Raw genomic sequence first — 26,682 nt, 5'->3', positions numbered from 1 at the left:
GTTCTTTGATTCATCTCTTTCCACCCTCTGACCCTCCTTCCCCCTGAGATCGGTCAGTCTGTTCCCTGCTTCTATGTCTGTGGATCTGTTTTGTTCATCAGTTTCTTATTGTTCCTCAGATTCCTGTATAAGAGAGATCATGTGATGTTTGTCTTTCTCTGACTGGCTTATTTCACTTAGCATAATAATCTCCAGGTCCGTCCATGCTGTCTCAAAGGATAAGAGATCCTTCTTTTTTATAGCTGCATAGTACTCCATTGTGTAAATGCATAACAGCTTTTTATCCATTTGTCTACTAATGGGCACTTGGGCTGTTTCCATATCTCAGCGATTGTAAATAATGCTGGCATGAACATAGAGGTGTTTCGGGATTCTCAGGATATACTCCTGGTAGTGGGATCACTGGGTCAAGTGGCAGATCCATTTTTCATTTTTTTTAGGAACTTCCATGCCATTTTCCATAGTGGCTGCCCCAGTCTGCATTCCTACCCGCAGTGCACTAGGCTTCCCTTTTCCCCACACCCTCGCCAGCACTTGTTTAGATGATTTGTTCATGGCGGCCATTCTGACAGGTGTGAGGTGATACCTCATTGTGGTTTTAATTTGCATCTCTCTGATGATTAGTGACAGTGAGCATTTTTTCATGTCTGTTGGCCATCTGTATGTCCTCTCTAAACACTAATAAACACTCAGATGCATGGAGGCTAAGTGCCATGTTTTCAAACAACAAATGGGTTACCAGTGAGATCAAGGAAGAAATAAAAAAGTCCTAGAAACAAAGGTAAATTAACACACAACAACCTAAAATCTGTGGGACCCAGCGAAAGAAGTCCTGAGAGGGAAGTCCGTTGCATTACAGGCCCACCTCAAGAAACAAGAAAAATCTCTGATAAACTACTTAACACTCCAACTAAAAGAGTTCAAAAGAGAACATCAAGAAAAGCCAGAGGAAGTAGAAGGAAGGAAATAATAAAGATCAGAGTTGAAGTAAATAATATAGAGGCTAAAAGACAAGGCAAATGATCAATGAGACTAAGAGGTGGTTCTTTGAAGAGATAAACAAGATTGATGTACATTTAGCCAGACTCAGCAAGGAGCAACGAGAGAGGACCCACGTAAATAAAATCAGAAATTAAAGAAGCGAAATAATAACCGACACCACAGAAACACAAAGGATTGTAGAAAAATACTATGAGCAACTATATGCCGACAAAATGGACAAATTCCTATACTCATACAATCTTCCAAAACTCAATCAGGAGGAATGAGAAAACCTGAATAGGCCAATAACAACCCATGAAATATTAATAAAATACTCCCCGCAAAAAAAAAAAAAAGTACTTTGTTATTTTTTACTTCCTGCTGGTTTACGTCCTTTTCATGGTATCTCTCGTGATTTTAACAAAGGTGCTTTATCTGTCTAACAAAGTTGACCCTTGAATAGACAGACACCTTGAAATAGTTCAGATACTCACCGAATTCTGCTTATATAACCTGCGTACTGTTGTCCTAAGTTTCGGTTTCAGTATTCAGGTGAGAAATACCAGCTATGGTTGTTTGTGGTTGTACTCAGCATGTTATCGGAGAAATGTGCGGATGGTTTTTCTCTGTCGCTATGGGAGCGGGAATCTTGGGGAGACGTTTGGATAAGCATTCGGGGAGGAGGGTGATAGGAAGCTTTGTTGCCATGGAATTACATCCCTTCAGTGAAGCAGCAGCAGAGTCCAGCGTGTCCGTGCCATGGTGGGTCCAGTTAGCATCAGGCTAATTGCAGTCCATGGGGCCACTGTGGGAGCCCACAGGGCGGTGGCGAATGCAGGTGTGTGAGAGACCCTGCCAGCCAGGAGCCAAGGGAGCAAGAGAGCGAACCCCTCTGTTGAGGAGAGTAAGTGTCGTAAACCTTTCCCTGCCAGTGACCTGTTTCCAGGTGTGACAGACAGGCAGGTGCCTTCCTCACGTCACCCAGACTGTACCGGCAGGTGTCCAGGTGTCCACGCTTCCCCTGTCCAGCCCCTTCCCCTGCCGGCCACGCGGCTGGACCAGGGAGGGCTGAACTGCAGCCCCTGCTATCCGACCTTCCCTTGGCTACTCTCCTGCTCGTTAGTAACCGGGTTCATTTACAGCGGCGTCAAATAGTTGGGTTCAATAGCATATTGTATTGGGTGCTCAACAAAGTCTCGTGCATGCACAGTTCTTCCCTTTGAATCTACTTCATTGCTGTGCCTTTGACAAACTCTAGTGCGCGTCTGTAGGTGAGCAGAGCTTCATCCTTGATGCCTGACATACCTTCGTTTCGCTTTCACTCTCGAACCCCGGTGGGCTGGTGTCTGTGACTCAGGTGTCGAGTCACTGCCTGACTCGTCGTAGACACGAGCAGAACCACTCACTCCCGGCCCCCCTGGCCACGAAGAGGCTCTGCGACGTTTGTCACGCGGAGAGGCTCATCTTGCTTTGAGTATCGCTCCCCCTGGCCTTCTCGAGTACATGAATAATAAAAAGGAAAATCTTCAACGCCATGAAAACCAAGCGGCATATGACCTTTCACTTTTTAATCTATGACTGCTGCTGATCGAGTCCAGGGGAGAGTGTAAGTTATAAAATCACAAATCCTTCTTTAATCAGATGTCAGCGACTCCACTAGCATTTTTACTGGAAAAAAAAAGAGAGAGAGAAAAGAGTGGGAAGGGAAGGGAAAATAAAAAGATGAAAAGAAGAGAAGAGAAAGGAGGAGGGAGGGGAGGGGAGGGAGGGGAGGGGAGGGGAGGGGAGGGAGGGGAGGGGAGAGGGGGGTGCGGGGAGGGGCGGGGAGGGTGAGGGGAGGGAGGGGAGGGGAGGGGAGGGAGGGAGGGAGGGGAGGGGAGGGGAGGGGACGAGGAGAGGAGAGGAGAGGAGATGCGAGGAGAAGAGAAGAGAAGAGAAGAGAAGAGAAGAGAGAGAACTGAGGAGAGAAGAATGAATGAGGAAGAGAAGAGAATGAGAGTGAAGAGAAGAGAAGAGAAGAGAAGAGAAGAGAAGAGAAGAGAGAAGAAAAGAGAAAACCAGCCCTGGCCGGTTTGGCTCAGCGGTTAGAGCGTCGGCCCACGGACCAGAGAGACCAGGGTTCGGTTCCGCTAAGAACAGGTACCTCGATTGTTTGCCCCTGGCCCTGGTTGGGGTCGTGTGGGTGGCAGCCACTCAATGTGTCCTTTTCACGTCAATGTTTCTCTCTCTCTTTTTCCCCCTTTCTCCCTCCCACTTTATCTGAAGATAAATGCAAAAAACAATGTCCTCGGGTGAGGATGAAAAATAAAAAAAAGGAAGGGAAGGAGAAAGGAATGGAAAGAAAAGAAATCAACACCTCTTCCTGGTATTTCATGTTATGGGTGACCTGTGATTGAACAGTTCTCTTCTGATACATTGTGGGCTTGTTTCCAACTGCGCACTAATGAAAAGGAAGCACAGTGGACACTTACGTTAGTATTTCTATATGATAAACCCCCACGTACTGAATTGCGGGATAAAAACTATGTGTGTCATAATCTTGCGAACAGCTTTGCACGATGACTCCTCTCTTGCCGTAGCTCAGGTTCCGTAGTTTAAGGAACAGCACAGGCTTTATCCAGGTCTGAACCTCAGGCCACTATTTCCCTGACGTGCCACTTGGAACAAGTCTCTTAACCTCCCTTGGGTTCCCTGTTTAGCGTGGAGAAGGTTGCTATGGCACGTACCTCACAGGGCGTTGTGAGGATGAAATACAGATACTGGACTGAGAACAATCAGGGCGGCATTGAACAAGCAGTCACACTTACGGAGGTGCTGCAGGAGCTGAGGCCACGTGCCGACTGCTCACGTCTGTGGGTTCACAGGCGCTGGTGGAGGTGCACACGGCGCGGGTCTTGTGAGCAAGCTCTGCACCTTCCCCAGCTCGCTGTGAACCCAGCCCTTCTAAAAACAGAGTCTACTTCGAAGAAAGAAATGAAAGAGACGCCCTCGGGCACCTGGGGTCCCCAGTGAGAATCGCGGTTTCACGAGTTGGAGCCCAGCGTCGGCACAATGTTTACGTCTCCTTGGATGACTCCAGTGCCCTTCCCCATGGAAACCCGCGAGGTAACGTATTTAAGGAGAAAAAAGTGTCTGTTCTCTGACTTCCCTGGGCATCTCCTCTCTCCTGTGGACTCCCTCCACGTCAAGGGGCCACCCTGCAGTCATTCTACTGCGAAGGCTGCTCCTTCTGGGGTGGCTCACCCCCCACTGCCTGATGCCGAGAGCGCCCTTTTCTAACTCACCCACCACAAAGACATTTATTTGTTCACTCTGACTAATAGTCCTATGTTACTTGATGTTCTTCCTCTCCGCCAGTGTCCCTCGATCGCCTGCCGCCAGGCACTGGCTATGCTAAGCGTTGGAGGAACCCCGGGGAATCAGGGGGCTCAATCCCTCCCCGCAGGCCCCACAGACCGGACGCAGCTTCCGGTGACTGGTGACCGGCGATGGCGGAGGCGGGGCGCCTCCCAGCTGACCTGGCTTCTACCCAGAAGCCTGGAGGCGACAGGAGTTATCCGGAGCAGGAGGGCAGTTGTCCTGCAGTAATGACTGGAACCGACGCGTTTAAGACGCTCAAGACATGGACTGTTGTGGAGCAGGAAGGGGGCTAAAACGGATTTAAAGGGCAAACTGAGACCCGATGTCTTGGCCTCTTATAAATGGCGACAAGGAGTCTGTGAACGGGGCTAGGAGCACTGAGGAACTGTGCAAGGGTTTCGGTGGCGGGGTCACCATGAGGCCACTTGCTCTGAGGTTGGCCTCTTTAGCAGCCTGGCGGAGTGGCTGTCGGGGGAGTTCAAAGGGCAGGCGACACGCTGAATTGAGGTGAGAGGCAGTGAGAGGGAAACCGAGGAGCTGGGGCTGGAGGTGACCGTGGACCCGGGGAAGCTGGCCTTGAGGGCCCCTTGTCACAGGGTTGAGTCGGCCGTTGAGATGCGCTCGGGAGCGAGGTCTGAGTTGGAGAGCATTGGAGGCGGTTCCGTTGCATTAGTCTCAGCACCGAGCCCACAGTCAGCCTGAAGGCGTTGGTCTCATTCCCTCCTACGCACACGTTACAGCCACCAGCCTCCCGACCTTAGCCGAACCTGTGAGGGAGGGAGGCAGGCCCCCGGGGGGCTTCGACGGGGCACCTCTCCCTTTCATCTCGGGAGACGCAGCGTGACTGTAAACTTCAACCCAGACATCTCGGACTCGGCAAAAACGTCAAGTTCACTTTCTCCCCGTGGGGAGAAGCGTCACCTGTCCCCCTTCACCTCCGCTGCAGGTGCGTGGGGTGGCCTCGCACCCCCTCCGCGGTGCACCTGCAGGAGGCATGTGTGACCCTACCTGTGCTGCCTGTGGCGACAGCTCCCAGCCTTGGAATCACGCTGATGTTTCGTTGCTCAGTGCTGTTCTGTGACACGTGCCTGGACTGCGTGCTGCACCGGCACCAGCAAGGACCCGAGGGCTCGGCCGGCTCCTGGGAGCTTCCCCGGGGCACCTGCGGGTTTAACTCACCTGTACGGCCGCGTAGAGGCCATAGCACCACGAGCCTTCTGCAGGGGGACGGTGCGTTCCGGGCGTCACCTGTGGCTGGTGCAGTGTGAGGAATGACTGCCCAAGGGTTGTGTGGGTGTGGCTGTGGGCAGATTGCCTTTTTTTTAGTTATTTGAGAAATTCTAGATAATGAGATTCAGCCACCGGCTGCGTTCTCTAGAGGACTGTGAATTGACAAATACACTGTGTATTTAAGATCTTATTGTAACATTAAGTAGGCTCTTCTGACTGACTCGAAGTTGCCATGTGGGTATTTCCAAAACAAAGAGGGGTACAGTTTCCCTGACTGGGGAGGAGCCAGCAGCAGAAATGTTATCAGAGAGGCGAGGTACCGGCCCGCTCCTAACCTGGCGTCATCCGCCAGAACAGCAGTCCTCACGGGTTCTGCAGCGGTACCCTTCAACAGCTTACAGTCTTTATTAGTTTCTCTTTTTCTCTTCTCACCTGATGAGTGCTAATTAAAAGGTTCCCGGAATATGCTGCCATTTGTCTTGAAAGATATCCGTAACTCAACCCATGCTTGAAGGATTCTCAACTTATTGATATTACGTGAGATTCCGTCCCCCAAAAGGAACAATTATAAACAATGTTGAAATTTTAGACATTTTCGAAAAGGCGTTGAGAAATTTAAATAGTAATAATGATTACGCTTTCCAGCTCTCATTCAAATACACGGAGAAGATAGGAAGGGGCCGATAGTCTAGCCGTTTCTCTCTGCATTTCCTCAGAAACAGTAGGTAAAACTGTCTTTCTTACAAAAACAATGGATCGTGTTTTAATCTCATCACAGTTCATCACTTTATGCTCTAAGTGCAATGATTCAGTTGATTAATAGACCAATTCTCCAGTCGTCATGAATGGAGCACAGAGGGAAGAGAAGTCACATAAAAACGCAGATCTCCCGACAATTTAAAAATTCATGTTGAAGAAGTATCTTTTTTAATGCCTCCTATTATCTGCTGTAACGTAACAGAGATTTGGGATTAGAACCGTATCCATCCCCCCTCCTTTCTGCTGGAGGTAACAACGTTCTAATTAATAGGCAACATCGTGACATTGTTTGCATCATGCACCTGCCTCTATTGTTGTCGGTGAGAGTGGTGTGTTCTCCAGAGGGAGTCGGGGTCCCTTTCCCCGCTGGGTGCCGGGGGGTCAGCCTCTCGCAATATCTTGAGAAAAAGGAATTTTCTTTCCAAGATTCTCATGGGAGAATGAGTGACCTTTACTTGTGTGGAATTATGTGCCTCAGTTTCTGAAGTCCCATCTCCCTTATCCAGTCGTAAAAGACACACAGCTGGGGCTGTAGCAGAGCAAGAAGCTAAGCCAGTGTCCGGACTGTCCGTCATGGTGGAGTTGAGTCTGGCGTAGCCCCAAGCCAACCACAGCCCACTAGTCCGCTGTGCTGGTTTGCAGAGCAAGGGAGCTCCGCGTGCCGAGTCAGGCAGGAGCAGGAGAGACCCCCTCTGCCCAGGAGCTGAGTAGCTCAGGGCTCATGCTGTGGCCCTGCCTCTCGGCCGGTTATCCATTCCCAGGTGTGACTGGCAGGTGAGCATCTTCCCACGTCACACAGACCTTACTGCGCCAGTGTCTAAACTGCGACTGTCCAGTTCCTCCCCTCATCGGTTTGCAGAGAACAGACTTGGAGAATGTCAAACTGCAGCATTCTGGCAAAACCGTGTAATTGGCATGCCTCTGTTACCTCGTCTCCCCCTGGCTCCTTCCCTGGTCATTGGTAACCCGGTGATTGCAACAGCATCGCTATCACTCAGCGCAGTTACCTGTGCCGTTCCCACACACCTCTCCCCTTCTCCGCCTGTCTGTCTCTGAGACACACACACGCACGCACACATGCACATGAAGCACCTGCTAGTCAGATGATGATGTTCTAGATAGGGTAACTATTACCATTACTGTGGCGCTATGACACTGAGACACTTGATCTGTAGTTGGCAGAATGAGTCTGAACACACAGAACTCAACTTTGTCTCTGATGTGTAGCCCAGCTTGCTGTTTAATGGCTCGCGGGCACTACCTTGTTTCACTCTGTTCCACTTCTAGCAGGTCTCTGAGAGACGGAAGGTGGGAGGTGTCATCATTAGACAGAAGCCGCCCCTCGTCGTGGCTCATCTCACAACTCTCCGCTGCAACTCACAGGTCTCTCCCCAAACCCAGAAACCTGATGTGTGTGATGGTGCCACTTGCCAGGAATGCGAGGAAGCAGAGAGATCATGCGTTGGATGCAGATGATCGCGTTTCGCCGTAATTATGAGCGCCCTTTGAAGACGTACAGATGTGCCTGGTATTTCCAGAGCCACGCCTTCACCTTTGCCCCCGCTTAGAGAGAGAAATGCGCGGAATGTATTGGCTTGTGTAGGCTGTGCCTTGACTGAGGTTGGTACGATAACACCTTAATCTGCACACGCACACTCACAAGTCCTGGTGCCATCCACGCTGCAGGGAGGAGCAGGAGGAGTGTGCACAGGCCAATTTATCACCCTGTGAACCAAATATGCACGGAAAATGCCCAGGTTCGGTTTTGTATTATTCAAAAGTTTAGGGGAGTTGCATGCTTTTTATCATTCTCTCTCTCTCTCTCTCTCTCTCTCTCTATATATATATATATATATATATATATATATATTCACATATATATATTCATATATATATAAAACACAATTTTCCAGTTTTAATAAAGTCAATTTATTTGGAGGCAGGAAAGTAAAGAATTCTCACTCAACGTGAACAGTGCACAGAATGGGTTTCCTGTGATAGTGGACCATGGTAGGGTTTTGCTTGATCTTGTGTGTTTGGTAATTCAGGTAGATGATCTAAAACGTGATGGTCCTCTCTTTGATGGCCTTGTGTCTTAAGGAACACTGATGCGAGTTGCATGACGGTTTCAACTCAGTCCACATGAGTCTTGTAAAATCAGACACATGAATAAAATGTTTCAAGTCGAAGAGCTATTCAGCACCTTGTGTGTACACTCAGTTAATGTATCTTTGTTAATGGATACATATACAATAATGTCTTCGCGGGTGATGTTTGTACCATTGTTGTGACTTCCTATGAGACTAAATATTTCAACACGGGTGACGTTTGTACCATTGTTGTGACTTCCTATGAGACTAAATATTTCAACTACGCTTTTTCAAGGGAGTTCACAAAGTATTGGTCAGTTTTCTTTATTAGTCAACTGACTGCTTCACCTCAGCTTCCTGGCCGCTCTCTCACGAGGTAGACTGTTGGTCTCCAGTGGAATCAGACAGAAAACGATTATTAGACTAATCCATCACCAAAACGAGAAAAAATGCAGTCTCTGAAGCATGTGTTTTACTTTAACGACCTAGGTCAATTATTTTCATTCATGCTTAAGACAAGTGCAAAACCCTTGGTATGAGATTCTCTGCTGGAACCTCAGTTGGTATAGGACACCCCCGTAACCTACAATTACATCCTGGTCTCCCTGCAATCCCCCACCCTGGTAATCATGTAGTACATTAGGGTAGTCACACCAACAGGTGCTAGCTCTGTAGTAGCCATTACACATCCCAATGTGCTGGATAAAGGCCAAATCAAATGTAACAGAAGATGTCATAATGCAAATAGTCTCCAGAGTAAGGGCTTGGCAGGAGGTGGTAAAATGAACAGTGGGGCCAAACTCATAAAATTGCAGCCTTAGGTGTTTTGTTTCATTGCGGTTCTGTTGCACCAGCTAAACGTCCAGGAAGTGCACTGAGGAGCCGTTTACATGGGGGACCAGGTAACTCACGCCTCAAGATGAGAATGTTCCATGGGGCCCTTTACCACACATACTTTTGCTTTTCAACAGAAGCCTTTTGGCCTGAAAACTACATAACTCTGCAGACTAGAGATGATAGCTTACTAAAAAGGAAAATATGTGATGACGTAAAGAAGTCAGGATGATGGAGTTCACTCTGCTTTGCAGTCATGTCAGTGGAGTCTGACGTAGAAAATGAGAAGAGAAATGGTCTGTTTTGTCCTAACAGAGCCCGTCTTCTACTTCGGGGCCGCCGAGTACTCTGTGGACGAGAGTGCCGGCTACGTGGAAGTGCAGGTGTGGAGGACAGGCACGGACCTGTCCGGGCCATCCAGCGTCACCTTGAGGTCCCAGAAAACGGACCCTCCATCCGCCAGTGGTGAGCGTCTTTCTAGATGAACCCTTTGATCGTCCTACAACTTTCAACTCACCTTGACGCAGAGTCCCTGGACGCTAAAATACTTTCCTTCTGTTAAAGTGGTCTGGTTGGAATGATTTTTTCTGAAATGATTACCATACGGTAGGTAAATCAACGCTCTATCTATTACTGTGAGAAAAGACACTGAAGGGCCGTGAATCAGAGGCTAAGCTAAAAACATCAGTCAAAGACTAAGTCCAATGACTATATTTGCATGAATTTGTTCTCTATACTTGGCAAATCTAACACTGTTGAATATTAGGACAGTGAATGTATAAGAACAATCATGCTGGCCACCTGCACAAAATCTCATGACATTTGAGCCCTGGCCAGTTTGGCTCAGCAGTTAGAGTGTCGGCCCACAGACCAGAGAGACCCGGGTTTGGTTCCCACTAAGGGCACGTACCTCGGTTGCAGTTTGTCCCCGGCCCTGGTTGGGGTCGTGTGGGTGGCAACCTGTCGATGTGTCTCTCTCACATCGATGTTTCTTTCTCTCTCTTCCTCCTGCTCTGTCTAAAGATAAATGGAAAAAAAAAAAATGTCCTCGGGTGAGGATAAAAAATAAAATTAAAAAAACAAATATCATGCAGGTATGCGTCTCCAGTGTGGCTTCTGCCTCCGTTTGAAAGAATGTCTCCATAGATGCTTCAGATTCAAAGGACTCTCCCTACTCTGTCACTGAAGCTGGCTGGCATGTGCCTGATTTCTGTTCTGGAATCTACGGCTCCAAAATGTTGACCATAGAGTTTAAGGCGAGCCTAGGGTTAGACATTTTCCTTTTTTTTTCCCTGCTAAATTACCAGTAGTACACACTCTCTCTTTTCTCACATGCACACACGTGTGCCTCATGCATACATTACACATCCATCACTCAAAGCAAGCCGGGGCTATCCCTGTACAAAGTCACCCTTACATTTTAACGACTTGAATGTAATAGAACTGGAATAGTGCTTTTCATACAGTCCTTGTCCAAGAAACATTGGTTTCGCCCAGTTAGTTATTTCATAAGAGAAAATTCAAATCAAAGATAGGGATGAAGATAAAGGTGAAGAAGCAGAGAAAAAGTATATAAGAACCACATGGATTCACCTACAAAGATTTTATCAAATGAATTACAGACCTGTACATTCAAATACAGTTGCAGATTCAGAGGTACAGTAGACACAAAGTGAGGGCAGAAGTTATACAAACAGAAAAGGAATGACGCTGAACTGTCGGCCTCCACTCTTAGTCTGTATAGATGTAATGCCTAAAGATTAAAAGAAAGTTCTGTTTTTAACTACATTAGACATAAATGGAGATGTGAGGTTATGGATCCAATGGTCTGAAAAATAATAAGCCGTGTGTGTCTTTGGGAATAATGGATGGCTCTCCTCACCGGGGGGGTGTGGGTGGAGAGTGTGGGACAGAAGCTCATATCTGAAATGTGTCACTTTGACCAGCAGGCAGCCACCACCTGAAGAATATGTTCTCTAGTAGCTCACACAAAGACATTATGGCACTCAACTAATTTTAACAAAATTTAAATGAATGTATTTATTTCATATATCATTGCTAATAATCATGTTCGATTGATATAGTACTGATTTCATTATTTTTTTTTTATCCTCACCCGAGGACGTTTTTTTGTTTTTTGATCAGATCGAGTGGGAGGGAGAGAGAGGAAGAGAGAGAGAGAAACATCGATGTGAAAGGGACACATCAAGTGGTTGCCACCCACACGACCCAACCAGGGCTGGGGACAAACTGTAACCGAGGTACATGCCCTTAGTGGGAACCGAACCTGGGTCTCTCTGGACCGCAGGCCAACGCTCTAACCGCTGAGCCAAACCGGCCAGGGCAATATACTACTGATTTTAGACCTCATTTTTATTAGCTCCCTTTTAGAATTACAAAATAAGGTTGAGAAACTATAAGACATGAAGCAAAAGTAACTAAAGCTAAAGTGACACCTTAGACATAGATAAAACAAAGTTCAGAACGTGACATTCGATTTGCCACCGCAGTGACCGGTGTGGATACTAACCTTTCGTACTTCAGTAAACGCATTCTCCTGCAAGGCTGTGCTAGTCTCTGTTTTTTGAAACAGTTGTGCTTATACCTGCGTGATTCTCTCACCACAATTCCGTGTAAACTCCCGGAGTCCCCCGCCGACTCATCCTCTGTGACTTTCGCAGCTGGCACAGACTACGTGGGCATCAGCCGGAATTTAGACTTTGCACCTGGAGTCCACGTGCAGCCTGTCCGCGTGGTCATTCTGGACGACCTCGGCCGGCCGGTGCTCGAGGGCGTCGAGAAGCTGCAGCTGGTCCTGCGCATGCCTGTGAACGCGGCCGTCGGCGAGCCCAGCAAGGCCACGGTGTCCATAGACGACTCTGTCTCGGACTGTGAGTGTTCGGTGACCTACAGTAAGGAGAGGGAGCAGCTGGAGCTATGTAAACGTTAACTCTGACATGAACTGCGGTGTATGTGTCGGTATGAGCTTGCGAGAGCTGCCCTGACGAAGCACTGCAGGCTCAGAAGCACCTTGTGCCCGGTTCTGGGGCTAGGAGTCCAAGGGCGGGTGTCGCCAGGGCAGGTGTCGCCAGGGGGCTGAGGGGAAGGGCCGTCTGAGGCCTCCTCCCAGGCTTGTACACGGCCATCGTCCTCCTGTGTCTCTGCCTCATCTCTATGTGTCCCTGTCAAGTTGACCCTTATTAGGGCCCATTAGAGAGGCCCATTGGATCGTGTTTCTCTCTCACATCGGGCTTGCTCTCTTAAATCAATGTTTCTCTCTCCCTTACTCCTCTCTCTGAGCATGTCCTTGCGTAAGGATATTTTTTTAATTTTCCCTTTGTAGAATGGTACAAGTTATATTGAATAGGGTCCACCCTAGTGACCTCATTTTTCCTTGATCGCCTCTGCAGAGACCCTATCTGCAGATAAAGTCACAGTCTCATCCTGGAGGGTAGGACTTCAGACAATGAATTTGGGGGGGAAATAATTCACCATGTAATAATATCCTAGCTATTTCTGTCTTCCTTTCTTCTACTAACGAGTATTAGAATTAGACTGTCAAATACAAACAAAATTTTATCTTCCTCTCAAATTTAAAAAAAAAAAAGATGTTGTATTGCATTCAATAACTTGACTCCGTCTGAAGAATTACCTCATCACAGACTTCTGGTGGAGATAGCAGAGCAGGTGAACATATGCTAATCTCCTCCCATAAAAAGTACAACTAAGTTACAGGACAGCCACCCTCGGAACCACCTGACGGCCGATGTCAGGAGTGTGATGACTGAGGATGTAAAGAGGAAGAGATGTGACAAGAGCTGGTCCCGCCCCACGCGCGGCACGAAGAATTAGGTGGGATGTCTGTGTTGCTGAGGACTGAGGGGACCTGGTCCCCCCAGGCTCCCCGGCCCCGAGCAGCAGGGCCAGGAAAAGGCGTCCCCACAACATCCAGCTGTGGGCATCAGCTGGGCCTCTGGCCAGCACCAGGAGGCTTTCGTAGACCAAGGCATCCCTTCAAGGGCCAGAGCACAGAGGTGCTCATCAGAACCACCCTGCACTCCGGTGAAGGGACAGCACCTTGAAGAGCTCCAGGGACACACAGGGAGGAAGCGAACTGCCCGGCTTCGGCGCCGGGTGGACGGGCTGCTCTCCCCGGGACCGAAGTGCTGGTCGTGTGGTTCTGTATGGTCAGCCTCTCCCGCCCAGCCTGCAGGTGCCGGCGGAAGAGCTAGCGGGCACCTTGTTCCCTGGTTGAGACCGCCAGTCGCACGCCAGCAGGTGGGCGTCGGATTCGATTCTCTGTTAATCTGGTTATTACTCCTTGCCCCACCCGATGACTCCCTGAGAACCCGCCCCAGCCAGCTCCCGCCCCAGGCCTTAACCTCCTTCAGCAGCTGTTCCATGTAAATGGTCAGCTTGGGCACTTCTAATATCTCGCAAAGGTCTGCAGGTCCTCAAAAAGCAGCATCTGGCCTCAGTGTGCCCTGTACCCCTTGCCAAGAGGACCCAAGTCCAGCACTAGTGACTGCCAGCTTCAGTTTACAGCATAACCGTTCCTGGTGTCCCCAAACCCAGCACAGGCAGAAGCCGACCACAGATCACCTTGTGGCTCCTACCAAGTGGTCCCAAACAAAGCACAGACGGTGGCTGATCTTGGCCTGCACCGGAGCTTTTTCAAAGAGGGACCACAACCCACGTACCTGGTGGCTGGCACCACCCAATGAGCTCCACAATTGACACCCCAAAGTGGGAATTGAGAGACCATGCCTCAATATAATAAGGCCTATATGACAAACCCACAGCTAAAATTATATTCAATGGGGAAAAACTAAAATAATTTCCCTTAAGATCAGGAACAAGACAGGGATGTCCACTCTCACTCTTGCTATTCAACATAGTACTGGAAGTTCTCACCACAGCAAGAAGACAAAAGGGAGAAATAAAAGTCTTCCAAGCCTGGCCAGTGTGGCTCAGTGGTTGAGCATTGACCCATGCACCTAGAGGTCACCGGTTCGATGCCCAGTTGGGGCACCTGCCTAGATTGTGGGCCAAATCCTCAGTCAGGGGGTGTGCTGGAAGTGACCAATTGATGTTCTCTCTCACCAATGTTTCTGTCTCTCCCTCTCATTCCACTCTCTCTCTCTAAAAATCAATACAGAAAAAATAATCTTTTTAAGTCTTCCAAATGGAAACAAGTAAAACTCGCACTATTTGCAGATGCCATAGATAGAAAACCCTAAAGATTTCACCCAAAACTACTAGAACTGATCAATGAATTTAATAAAGTAGCAGGATATAAAATAAATATTCAGAAATTGGTTGCATTTTTATACACCTGTAAGGAAGTATAAAAAAGAGAAACTAAGAAAACAATTCCATTTAGAATTTCATAAATCTAACAAAGGAGGTAAAAGACCTGTACTTGCAAAATTATAAGACAATTAAAAAAGAAATTAAGGAAGACACAAATTAATGGAAGCATATACCATGTTCATGGATTGGAAGAATTGACATTACTAAAATGTCCATACTACCCAAAGCAATCTATAGATTCAATGCAATTTTTATTAAAATATCAATAGAGTATTTTCACAGAACTAGAACAAATAATCCACACATTTATATGCAACCACAAATGGTTCTGAATAGCCATAGCAATCTTGAGAAAGAAGAACAAAGTTGGTGGTATTACTCTACCTGATGTCAATCCATACTATAAGACTATAGTAATAAAACAGCAAATTGAATACATACATGCAAAAAACGAAACTGGACCATCTTTTTATATCATGTACAACAAGAAGCTCAACATGGATTCAAGACTTAAATATAAGACTTGAAACCATAAAACTACTAGAAGAAAAGATTGCAGTAAACTCTTTGGCATCATGTTTAGTCATATATATATATTTTTTAAATATGTTTCCTGGGGTAAGAGAAACAAAAGACACAAATGAAACTACATCACACTAAAACATTTTTGCACAGTGGAGAAAACCATGTACAAAACAAAGAAAAACTAATAAATGGGAGAAGATATTCACCAATGATACATTTATAATGGGTTAATGTCCAAAATATATAAAGAACTCATACAACTCAACACCAAAATATAAAACAATTAGCAAATGGGCAGAGTCCCTGAATAGACATTTCTCCAAAGAGGACATGCAGATGACCCATAGACATGCAAAGTTGGACAACATTACTAATTATCAGAGAGATGCAAATTAAATCCAAAATGAGGTATCATCTCACACGTGTCAGAATAGCCGTTGTCAATAAATCAACTAATAACATGTGTTGCAAGGACGTGGAAAAGCGAAGATCTCTGTGCACTATTGATGGGGTTGCCCGTTGATGTTGCCACTATGAGAAGCAGTATGGAGGTTCCTCAAGAATGTAAAAATAGAACTACCTTATGACTTAACAACCCCACATCTGCGTGTAGAAATGTAAAACACTAATTTGAAAAGACATCTGCATTCTTGTGTTCATTACAGCATTGTGTACAATAGCCATGATATGGAAGCAACCTATCTGTCCATTAATAGACAACTGGATAAAAAATTATATACATATACAATAAAATATTACTTGGCCATAATAAAAGAATGAAATCTTGCCATTTGTGACACCATGGATGGTATTATGCGAAGTGTAATAAATCAGACAGAGAGACAAACACCATATGAGTTCATTTGTATTTGGAATCAAGAAAACAAAATAAACAAAGTGGAGATGAACTCATGGACACGAAGAACAAGCTGGCGGTCTCCAGAATAGAGCGGTTGAGGTTGGGTGATAAAGGGAAGTGTTTAATCAGTACAAATTTGTCGTTACAAAGTAGGCAAGGGAATCTGAAGTACATCTCAGGGAATGTAGTCAGTAATATTAACTGTCATCTATGATTGGAAATTTTTAATTAAAAAAGAATTCCCTCATCACAGTGAGAGAATCATGTAGGGTTGCACGGATGCTGAGTGTCGATGGTCTTTTCCCACTTCCCAACCTAAGACACATCTGTCATCTCCTCATACTCAGCCAGTCCTGAAATTTTCCTGAGGATGGGCCAAACACTTTGCTCTGGGACAAGGGGCTTTTGGACACATGGCATGGCCCGTGCACACCTCGTCACAAGGGCATTCTGAATCATCTTCCACCATGATCATTATGTTCCTTTGAGCAGTCTCATCTACTGTCACTGAGACCTGTATTTAGTTGACATAGTGTAGCTGTCATCTAGGTATTTCACAGATGTGTAACATTATACTCACTGTCAACTTTTCCAACATGATCTGGGTAAACTATGCTTGTGATTAATGGGCACAATATTTAGTGGTATTCATATCAAGAAATTCTGAACCCGGCCGGTGTGGCTCAGTGGTTGAGCGTCGATCCTGCAGCAAGAGGTCGCCAGTTGGATTCCCGGTCAGGGCACATGCCCAGGTTGTGGGCCCGATTCCCAGAGGGGGGCGTGCAGGAGGCGGTCAGTCGATGTTCTCTCTCATCGAGGTTGCTATCTCTCTCTCCCTCTCTCTTCCTCTTTCTCTAAAATCAATAAAGAAAAAAAAGAAAGAAATTCTGAGAAACTCATGATTAAGCAATATATACAGATAAAAATATCTTAAAATATCTGGTTTTATTCCATTCTGAACATTGTATTGCATCTCCCTACTGGCAGAGCAAATTTCAAAGATGAGGAAATCAACACGTTTAATGTTTAGTCATTTTCCCGAGGCCAGAACACGGGCGAGGGACTGTGTGGAGACCGGTTCCGACCTCTCGGGACGGTTGGGCTGGTGCCCCTTCGCTCAGGAAGCGTCTGTTCACTTGGATCCTTGTGTTTATTTGTGTCTTCAGTGCCTAAGATGCAGTTCCAGGAAGGCGTCTACACTGTCAATGAAAACGACGGGCGGGTGGCGGCGGTGATCCACAGGAGCGGGGATCTGCAGCTCAAGTCCTCGGTGCGATGCTACACGCGGCAGGGCTCCGCGCAGGTGATGGTGGACTTCGAGGAGCGCCCCAACACCGACCTCTCCGTCATCACGTTCCTCCCGGGTGCGTCTGAGCTGGCCATTTGCATTTGGAATTTTAGCAGGCCACGTTTTAGCGGGTGATACATATCAGAGACAGAAATTCTCGATTTCAACAACCTTAGGACAGGATTTTCTGTGCACTACAAGGTAACAAAGTGAAGCAGACTGTAATAGGTTGAGTGAATGTCCTTTTGGTTTTTGTATCAACTGATTGATTCCTTTCCAGTGATTTGTTTTATTGTTTATTTAAAATGTATTCGGGGGTGAGTATATGTGTACATTTTACGATGCTAGGAGATACTTAATGTTCAAATAACAGAATGGAAAGGAGTTGATGTCAGATGTTTAATATGTATCTGGAGCCTTAAAATATCTGATCAGTTTGATCTAGTAATTGTTCTAGAAACTAGCACTGTGTTCAAATTAATAATGGCCAACCTACCACCAAGATTACTCTATCCTGCAAAGCTATCATTTAGAATCGATAGACATATCAAGAGTTTCCCAGACAAGAAAAAGCTAAAGGAGTTCGTCTCCACCAAACCATTATTATATGAAATGTTGAAGGGTCTTCTTGAAGGAGAAGAAGAACAAAACATGAACAATAAAATGGCAATAAATACATATCTATCCATAATTGAATCCACAAACAGAATGAGCTAGCAGAACAGAAACAGGCTCATAGATACAGAGGTCTTTTTGTTGGTTGCCAGATGGGAGGGAGTTGGGGGGCTGGGTGAAAAAGATGAAGGAATTAAGAAGTAAATATCCGTTGTTAGACTGATGAACCTCAAAGGGAAGGGGAGACGGAGGGAGGGATGAGATAAACCAAGGAACTTCCATGCATATGTGCACGACCAATGGACACTGACAATTGTGTGGGGAAGGCTGGAGGGGGGTGGATTGGAGAGAAGGGGGTCGATGGGGAAAAAAGGGGGGAATATCTGTAATACATTCAACAATAAAGATGAGAATAATAATAATAATAATAATAATAATGGCCAACCTGTACAAGGCTGCTAAATGTGTCTCTTGATTATACTGCTAGAAATTCGTAAACAGAGTTGGCATTTTCTCTTCTCCCCTCGTGGTCTGAGGGCCAGGACTTGAAGACGGTGTGAAAGGAACCCCCTGTTCAAGCAGTGACTGTTGTTGCAGTGAATGAACACATCATCATTCAGTCAACAAACAGTTGCTCAAGGCTTGTTGCATGGCAGACGCTGTTCCTGGCCCTGCCGACAAAGCAAGAAGGCAGTGTCCTTGGCCTTGGGGTGCTCCTATTCTGATCGTGACGTCTGTGAGGCCTGTGGTGTGTGATGCACCTGCTGTCACTGTTCCAGGTGAGGCCGAACAGCCCTGTGTCCTGCAGCTGATGGACGACGCGGTGCACGAGGAGGTCGAGGAGCTCCGCCTGGTCCTCGGCTCCCCGCAAAGCAACTCTCCCTTTGGGGCTGCCATCGGGGAACAGAATGAAACTCTGATACGGATCCAAGATGATGCTGACAGTAAGGAGTCATTGCTTGTGCACAGCTTTCGAGGGGGAACCGAAATCTGTCTACGGGAAAATCTTAGGGAGCACAGGAAACAACCCCTCTTTTCGAGGAGGCTTTCAAAGCCCATGAGAACTGAGAAAACCCCGAATGAAATAAACCATTACCTCTGAAAGCTGATGCGGAGGAATAGGATTTTTATCTAAATACCGAATCCCAAACATTCATAGGTCCCCTCTTTCCCTGACACACCCTGGGGTGCAGGGAGTCCTGGGCCAGCCTTTCCTTCCTCCCCTCCCCCTCTCAGTCACCTGCTCCCACAAAGTCGGGGCCGTAGAGACGCCCAGAGCCCATGCTCTCTGGGAACGCAACCCCTAAGGAAGCGGGGGGCCACCTGGGGCCAGGTGCTCCTGACCCAGTACTACTAGTAGGACGGTCGCCGGTACTACTGGGTCAGGGAACAGAGTAGACAGAAGGGTCCTAGTAATTAAGCTCCTGCCACATGGAAAGAAACATTAGAAATGAGGAAAAAGCCTTCTCCTTACAAATAATCTCTTTCCCACAATTTTAGAGACGATTATTAAATTCGGAGAAACCAAGTTCAGCATAAGTGAACCTAAAGAACCCGGTCAGTCGGCGGTTATCAAGATCCCCGTGATCCGCCAGGGAGACACGTCCAGGGTCTCCCTCGTGCGAGTCCACACCAAGGACGGCTCGGCCACCTCCGGAGAAGACTACCACCCTGTGTCGGAAGGTACGGGCGCGGCCCGGCCGTCCCCAGAGGCGGCGTGCTCAAGAAACCTTGACAAAAATCAAAGAAATGTCCAATTAGAATTAAAATATACACACGCCTATCGATTAATATGTTTCAGAAAGGCAAAAACAATGGAATTTATTTCCAAGATTTCCCCTTTTGACTTAGACGGTATGAGTACTGGGACGTAGGGACGTTTTGAGTAGACACGATAGATGACTTTCTATTTTTAATCTTTCACTTTCAGTGGGTTTTATCTTCTCTCTGGGAATCAGATATTAAATCACAACTCTTCTGGAATATTCTGTTGCATTGAAAATGCATCCTAGCAGAGACTGTAGTCCATTTTAATTTGTAGAACACCCACAATCTGAAAGATCAAGCTAGTGTTTTATGCAGGGCAAAAAAAAAAAAAAAAAGGAAGCGAAATACCGACCACAAAGACCATGCGGTCCCTGGGCCTGAAGGACCCATCATGGATGCTTTCCATCCATCTCTCCTGTTCTTCAGACGGATGGACATTTCACCATTTACTTTGATAAATAATTAGGACAAATCAGTCAGTACACTCCTTGCCTCTTCCTCTTTTCCTCTCAGAATTGTTTGCTGGCAAAACAGATCCACATCGATGCCCCAAATTTAGTGCATAAATTACTCGGAGTTCTCCTTATCCACTCGGTTTCTAGTTTCCTACGTCTCGCTACAAACTGAGTTGCAAACACAGCTTAGAAAAGGGCTGATCGTTATTACTGAATCAGTAGTAAAGTTCGTCGTAGAATAGAAAAAAACAAAACAGCACTGTCTAAAAAGGAGCTTATACTTTCTCTGTACACAGGGTGGGCAAGGGTAGGTTAACAGTTGTCCGTGTGGAAAATAATACAATAATTGATAAATAATAACCCAAGAATAAATTCCGTGTTGCGCATACTCACAATGATAATCCTACATTGGCCCCACCCTGTATGTGCTAAAAGTCTCATCGACTACTGTAGAACTTCAGAGTTATCCTCAGATGATCTTCTACGTAAAGAATGATCCTGTGTATGAAATAAAGTCAGATACCGCCAAAAATGAGAGAAAAACTCTGCTTAGTTACTAAATTATAAAATTTAAAATAAGCCTTTTATTTATTTATTTTTAATCCTCACCCCATGGCATGCTTAGAGAATGGAAGGGAGAGCGAGGGAGAGAGAGCGAGAGAGAGAGAGAGAGAGGAGAAGAGAGGGAGAGAAAGAGAAACATTGGCCAGTTGCCTTCCGTATGCTCCCTGACTGGGGATCGAACCTGCAGCCCAGGTGTGTGCCCTGATTGGGAATTGAACTGCAGCCTTATGGTGCACAGAACGGCACCTCGACCAACTGAGCCACCCCGGCCCGGCTCAAATAAGCCCTTTAATGAGCAGGTTTTACATGAAGGAAACACCTTCGAAATACGCACATCATTTAGAAGTAAACGTTTTCCTTAGAAACACAACAATTCTTCTTTGCTAAAACAGGAGCAAAACTATATCTGTGCAGGCCTGGCCGGGTGGTTCAGTGTGTTGGAGCGTCCTCCGGCACAGCAAAAGGTCATGGGTTCGATTCCTAGGGACGGCACATATCAGGTCTCAGGTTCGACCCCGAGATGGGGTGCTTGTGGGAGGCAACCGATCAATGTTTCTCTCACTCTCTCTCCATCTGTCTTCTCTTTCAAAAACCATTATATCTATGCAGTAAACTGAGAAAGCCAGAAAAATGTTAGGTGACATTAAAACAGCCGTGTTTTTTCCATGACCCTCCTGAGGATGTGTTTCTTGATTTAGAGAGAGAGGGAGGGAGAGAGATCACAAAACATCAGTGTGAGAGAGAACATCGATCAGGTGGCCTCCTGCACACACCCTGATGAGACAGCAAACCTGCCACCTAGGTGTGCGTCCTGACCAGGAATCGAACCCACAACGTTTTGGTGTATAGGATGATGTTTATAATGTTCATAATAAAAATCTAATATTTGCTGATCCATTTGTGTTGTCACAAATGGCAAGATTGTATTCTTTTGACTGATGCATAACGCCCCGCTGTCTAGAACCATCAGCTCTTCTTCACCCGTCATCTACTGATGGACACCTGCGTTGCATCCATTTCTCGGCTGTGGTGAATTATTCTGCACTGAGCACGGGGGGACCCATCTTTCCAATCAGTGTCCTTTGTGTGCATACCCAGAAGTCAGATTGCTGAGATATATGCCGTATTGAGGGATCTCTGTGCTGTCTTCCATAGAGGGTACAGTGTGCGACAACGTGGATGGATCAGGGTATAATGCTCAGTGAAATACGTCAGGCAGAGAAAGACAAACACCATGTAATTTCACTCATACGTGGAACCTGAAAACAAAACAAACAAACAAAATAAAAACAGATTCATAGAAGCAGAGACCAAAGGAATGGGGAGCAGACCGGAGGGGTTGGGGAGGTTAATGAGAAGGGAGGGGGGTCTGGTCAGAAACAGTGTTAAGTTTGCACAGTGAGAGATGAGCACTAGAATAAGGGGTATCACATGGTAGATATAAAAATTTCTAACATTGTACGCCTAAAACTAATATAACCAATAGAAGACTGTGTACCAACTCTAAGTAAAAAATAAATCTAAAACTATATATATTTTAAAAAGATAAAGAGAAGAGAATCAAAGCACACCAACAAAGACCATCTTTTTTGCAATACTATAATTTTTTCCTTCCGTGTTACAAATGTAAGTCAGTCATTTCAAATAAACAGAAAGATTTAAATATATAGTAAAATTTGGAATATTGCATAACAAAAATGTGCAAAGCGACAGATAAAGACTAAAATGATTGAGAAAATAACTATCACCTAGCACATGTATTATAAGAAAGCAATAACTTAAACATTTAAAATAAACATGTTTTTGCCCTGGCCGGTTTGGGTCAGCGGTTAGAGTGTCAGCCTGTGGACCAGGGAGACCAGGGTTCGGTTCCCGCTAAGGGCACGTACCTCGGTTGCAGTTTGTCCCCGGCCCTGGTTGGTCGTGTGGGTGGCAGCCACTCGATGTGTCCCTTCACGTCGATGTTTCTCTCTCTTCCTCCCTCTCTACCTCCCGCTCTATCTGAAGATAAATGCAAAAATGTCCTCGGGTGAGGATAAAAAATAATAATAATAAAATAATCTTTGTTATAATTGACAATTAAAAAGTAGAACAAGAAAAATACATTGGAGACACATTTTCTTCTGGCACGTTTTGGAGACTTGCAGTTTGGGGTTGTAATGTCTGCGCTGCAGGTCTGTCCGAACAGCACCTGGAGCCTCCTCGTGGGAACGGGTATGGGTCACCTTTGTCACGTTCCCTCCGCACCAGTTTCACAAAGGGTTAAACAGGATAGTGTCTGGGGAGAGTCACCTGCTTCTTCCTAAGGTCAACAAAATCAGTTACATTTTAACATTTTCAGAATTTTAAAATAAGTGGTTACAAAGATTCCGCAGAACTGGGTGTAGCTTTCAAGACAATGAAGCAATTCTTTTAGTGAGGAAGGACGGGGGGAGAGAGAAAAAATGCCACTAATATTTATCTAAAGAAACGGTTTTAAGTTTCCAAGATGATCATTGACTGCAGCATAAAGACACGTCTGAGGTATCATTTGTGTTGATAAAATATTAATTTTATATTCAGCTTTTCCAGATAATGTAAATGCTCACACTCTGTAACATCCATGATTGTATTCATTTAACTATGTCCTGTTGACTTACAGAATCTGGGGAAAAGGTACAAGTGTGTCTGGTGAGGTCCTGGTGTTAGAACTGTTGACTGTCCTCTCCATAACTCAGCAGTTTTTCCAAACTGAGGTTCCCAAAACAAACTTAGTCGCTTACGACTACATTTTTCTTCCGGATAGAATGGACCAGAACAGAGAATATCAGAGCGTCAAGAATTGAGTGAGAATAGGTGATTTTTTAAAACGTTTTACTCCATTTCGTTCACACACACGCATGAGCTGGTCACAGTGTCAGTCACCATCCAAAGGGCCGAGCAAACACGTCTCATGTCCGTATGCAAAAGATTTAACTGTGTGGTTTTGCGCCTGTAGAGATTGAGTTTAAGGAGGGAGAGACCCAGCACACCGTTGACATTGAAGTGCTCTTCGACGGGGTCCGGGAGATGCGCGAGGCCTTCACGGTGCACCTGAGGCCGGACGAGAACATGGTGGCGGAGACCCAGGTGAGCAGCCCCCGCGGGCACAGATTCCTCGGGGAACATGCATGAGTGTCGCGTGGCGCGTGAGCAGCGGGACTCTGGACACGCCTCACATAAAGGACAGAGCCGTAGGCCCTTGGGCTCCCAACTACGTTTTGCTCCCATTGGATTGTCGTCCAGAAAGTCACGTCTTTGTTTGAAAAATCATATTTGTAAAAGCTCAAAGACAAGTCACTGCGTCCGGCATGCGCCCCTAGAATTTAGAATTCCTCTCCGGAGAGTTAGCATCGTCTCTGCACACAGAAGAGACTGTGAGCTCACTACAACCACTCGTTAAAAGACACATTTTAATCCACAAAATCGTTGGCTAGTCTTCAAAACCCCCCCCTTCCCAGCCGGCTTTCTTAAGTGGGTGCTGAGCCTCAGTGACCACAGGGCTGCAGTTCTAACTCTTCCTGTTTCTGTTTACTTAATTTATATCGTATCAGCAACCAAATTTGCTTTAAGATAAACATTTACATATATGTTTTACCTTTAGACCTAAAAGAAATTTTTTAAATATGTTTTCATTGATTTTAGAGAGAGGGAGAGGGAGAGTGAAAATGGTCTGTTGGCTGCCTCTTGCACGCCCCCTGCTGGGGACCCAGCCTGCAGCTCAGGCAGGTGCCCTGACAGAATCCACCTGGGACCTCTCCGTGCCCGGGACGGTGCCAAACCCACTGAACCACACCGGCTGGGCCTAAAATAATGTTTAAAACTAAATTATCTTAGGAACCTCCCAATATGTAATATCTATGCTTAGGTTTACTCTGTTTCTTTCATTATTTGTTTCACTATTGGTATGAGATCAAATGAGGGAGATTTTGTTCCTTAGGTATCAATTATCCTTTTGTGACTTGTACTGCTTGGTGACGTTTCTGCTACGGTGCCTTGCTTTATTAAAGGCATATTTAAAATTCAAGAAGTGCGGGCAGAAAATCTTTCTCTAAGCCTGGATCACGTGAAAATTAGTCTTTGGCTGTTATGTTTATGGAGCATGATTGTATTAAACAGTTTTGAGTGAAAGGAACAGAGATGCACTCAAATCACCTCGAGTGATAAAGTCTCTTTTCAGAATGCACCTAGGACTATGGATCTGGAAGCTTTGATGGTTGGATATTGGAAGGTTGTTCAGGAGCTAAGACAAACTGTCAGCAAGGTGTTCTGGCCGCCTTACCAGCAGGACATGTCCGCTGGGTTCTCTCCTGTCGTGCCTCAGCTTCTCCCCAGCCTCAGCCCACCTCACCTCTGCCCATCTCAAGCTTCGCTGTAATCCTAGCGCCCACTGTGGCATGGCCCACCCCGGCGCTAACCACTAGGTCCCCCCTCTCTCGGGGTGTCCTCTAGCTATCTCCACTATCAGCTAATTGACTGTTTCTTGGATCTTCTACCTCACAACCCAAGACCTAGTTAGCTGCTCTCATCACAATTTGGAGAAAAAAAATGTAGAGTCCAAATACCGCATGGACCCCTGGCCAACCAGGCTGCCCTGAGCTCAGGGACCCTCCCCTGGTACCATTAGAAACGACCAAGGTGCCAGGGTCGAGTGGAACAAACCACGCTGGGCCTGTCACTCTGGGTCCCTGAGTGTGACAGCTTCGTTGTAATGAAGCCAGGGACTTGCCAAGCATCACGGCATTGTTCCGTGTAACGGGGCCCCAGGGAGTCAAACATTTCAATAATCGCAGGTCATGATCTTCCCACTAGGTGACCAAAGCCATTGTGTACATAGAAGAAATGAACAGCATGGCCGACGTCACGTTCCCGTCGGTGCCTCAGATCGTGTCCTTGCTGATGTACGATGACACTTCCGGCGCCAGAGAGCGAGCCGCACCCCCGTCTGGCTACCCGGTCATCTGCATCACAGTGAGTTGGAAACAGGAACACTGAGATGATTATTTAAAATGATTAGAGCTCAAGAGATATAGTTTTGGCTTCGACCTGGTGAAATAAACGTGGGGAAATACGACAAGCTTGGAACTTTGGGAAGGAAGATATAACATGAATCGCATGAAGCTCCCAGGTTCCTCCCCGTATCCAGCCAAGGCTAATTCACTATGTGCACATGATGTGTTATTTCATGTTGTCTTGGAGTCTGTCACTGACAGAGGAATAAATAAGGGCTGATCTCTGCACTCAAGGAAATTAAAAAAGAGGCAAACATGAGAATCAGTTCCTGTGGGTCCAGATGTGGCCCGTACCCTGAGGAGAACGCGGCTCCCCGGGCGAGGGAAGTTCGGGGCGGCTGGTGGAATCTCAGCTGCTTAAGAGAACAGTCAGGAAAGGGGGGTGCATCCCGGGAAGCAGTGACTGCATCTCAAGCCACATCTGGAAGAGTAGCATAAGGAGATGGCATATTATTTCTCCTGTTGTGAGAGGGGGAGGGAGAGGGAGAAATATCGACGTGAGAGAAACATCGATCAGTTGCCTCCTGCGTGCACCCTGACTGGGGGTGAAACCCACATCCGGGGTATGTGCCCTGACCAGGAATCAAACCCTCAACCTTTCAGTCTATGGACCAATGCTCCAACCAACTGAGCCACACCAGCCAGGGCAAAAAATGGCATATTATCGTTACATTTCTATTTCCCTGCTCCTGACTCGACCTTACAGGCTCCTTGTGAGCCAACACTGGGACCTGTTTATTTTTATAGCAGAGCAGTCCTGGAACAGTGACCTGCGCAAACCAGCTCACAGCAAGGGCTTATTGCGTGAGCGAGGCGGGGTCACCACTGTGCCCCTGCAGCGGTCTGCGGTGTCCCGCAGGGGTTCCGTGCAGAGGACCGGCAGGCGGGGACCGGTGTGCTGGGGTGACCGTGGCGGCACCGAGTGACCCCGACCAGAACGGCCCTGCATTCGGGGGGCAATGCTGGGAATGCAGAGGGAGCGATTTCAGACACATTGCAAAAGGATCAGCCA

General features: G+C 46.6%; 1 protein-coding gene across 1 annotated transcript in view; it reads left to right on the top strand.

Annotated features, from left to right (window-relative positions):
* Nucleotides 1-26,682, top strand: part of FREM2 (FRAS1 related extracellular matrix 2) — a 261,505-nt gene that overhangs the window by 178,561 nt on the left and 56,262 nt on the right. Inside the window, exons 7-13 of the mRNA XM_036250166.1 lie at nucleotides 9,570-9,719; nucleotides 11,936-12,145; nucleotides 17,118-17,315; nucleotides 18,634-18,798; nucleotides 19,355-19,537; nucleotides 23,618-23,748; nucleotides 25,471-25,629. Of these exons, the coding sequence (XP_036106059.1) occupies nucleotides 9,570-9,719; nucleotides 11,936-12,145; nucleotides 17,118-17,315; nucleotides 18,634-18,798; nucleotides 19,355-19,537; nucleotides 23,618-23,748; nucleotides 25,471-25,629 (1,196 nt within the window). The remainder of the gene's footprint in view (nucleotides 1-9,569; nucleotides 9,720-11,935; nucleotides 12,146-17,117; nucleotides 17,316-18,633; nucleotides 18,799-19,354; nucleotides 19,538-23,617; nucleotides 23,749-25,470; nucleotides 25,630-26,682) is intronic.

This window comes from Molossus molossus, unplaced genomic scaffold (assembly GCF_014108415.1).
Source record: "Molossus molossus isolate mMolMol1 unplaced genomic scaffold, mMolMol1.p scaffold_m16_p_9, whole genome shotgun sequence".
NCBI classification, from domain to species: Eukaryota; Metazoa; Chordata; class Mammalia; order Chiroptera; family Molossidae; genus Molossus; species Molossus molossus.
This window is presented reverse-complemented; position numbering and strand designations above follow the sequence as displayed.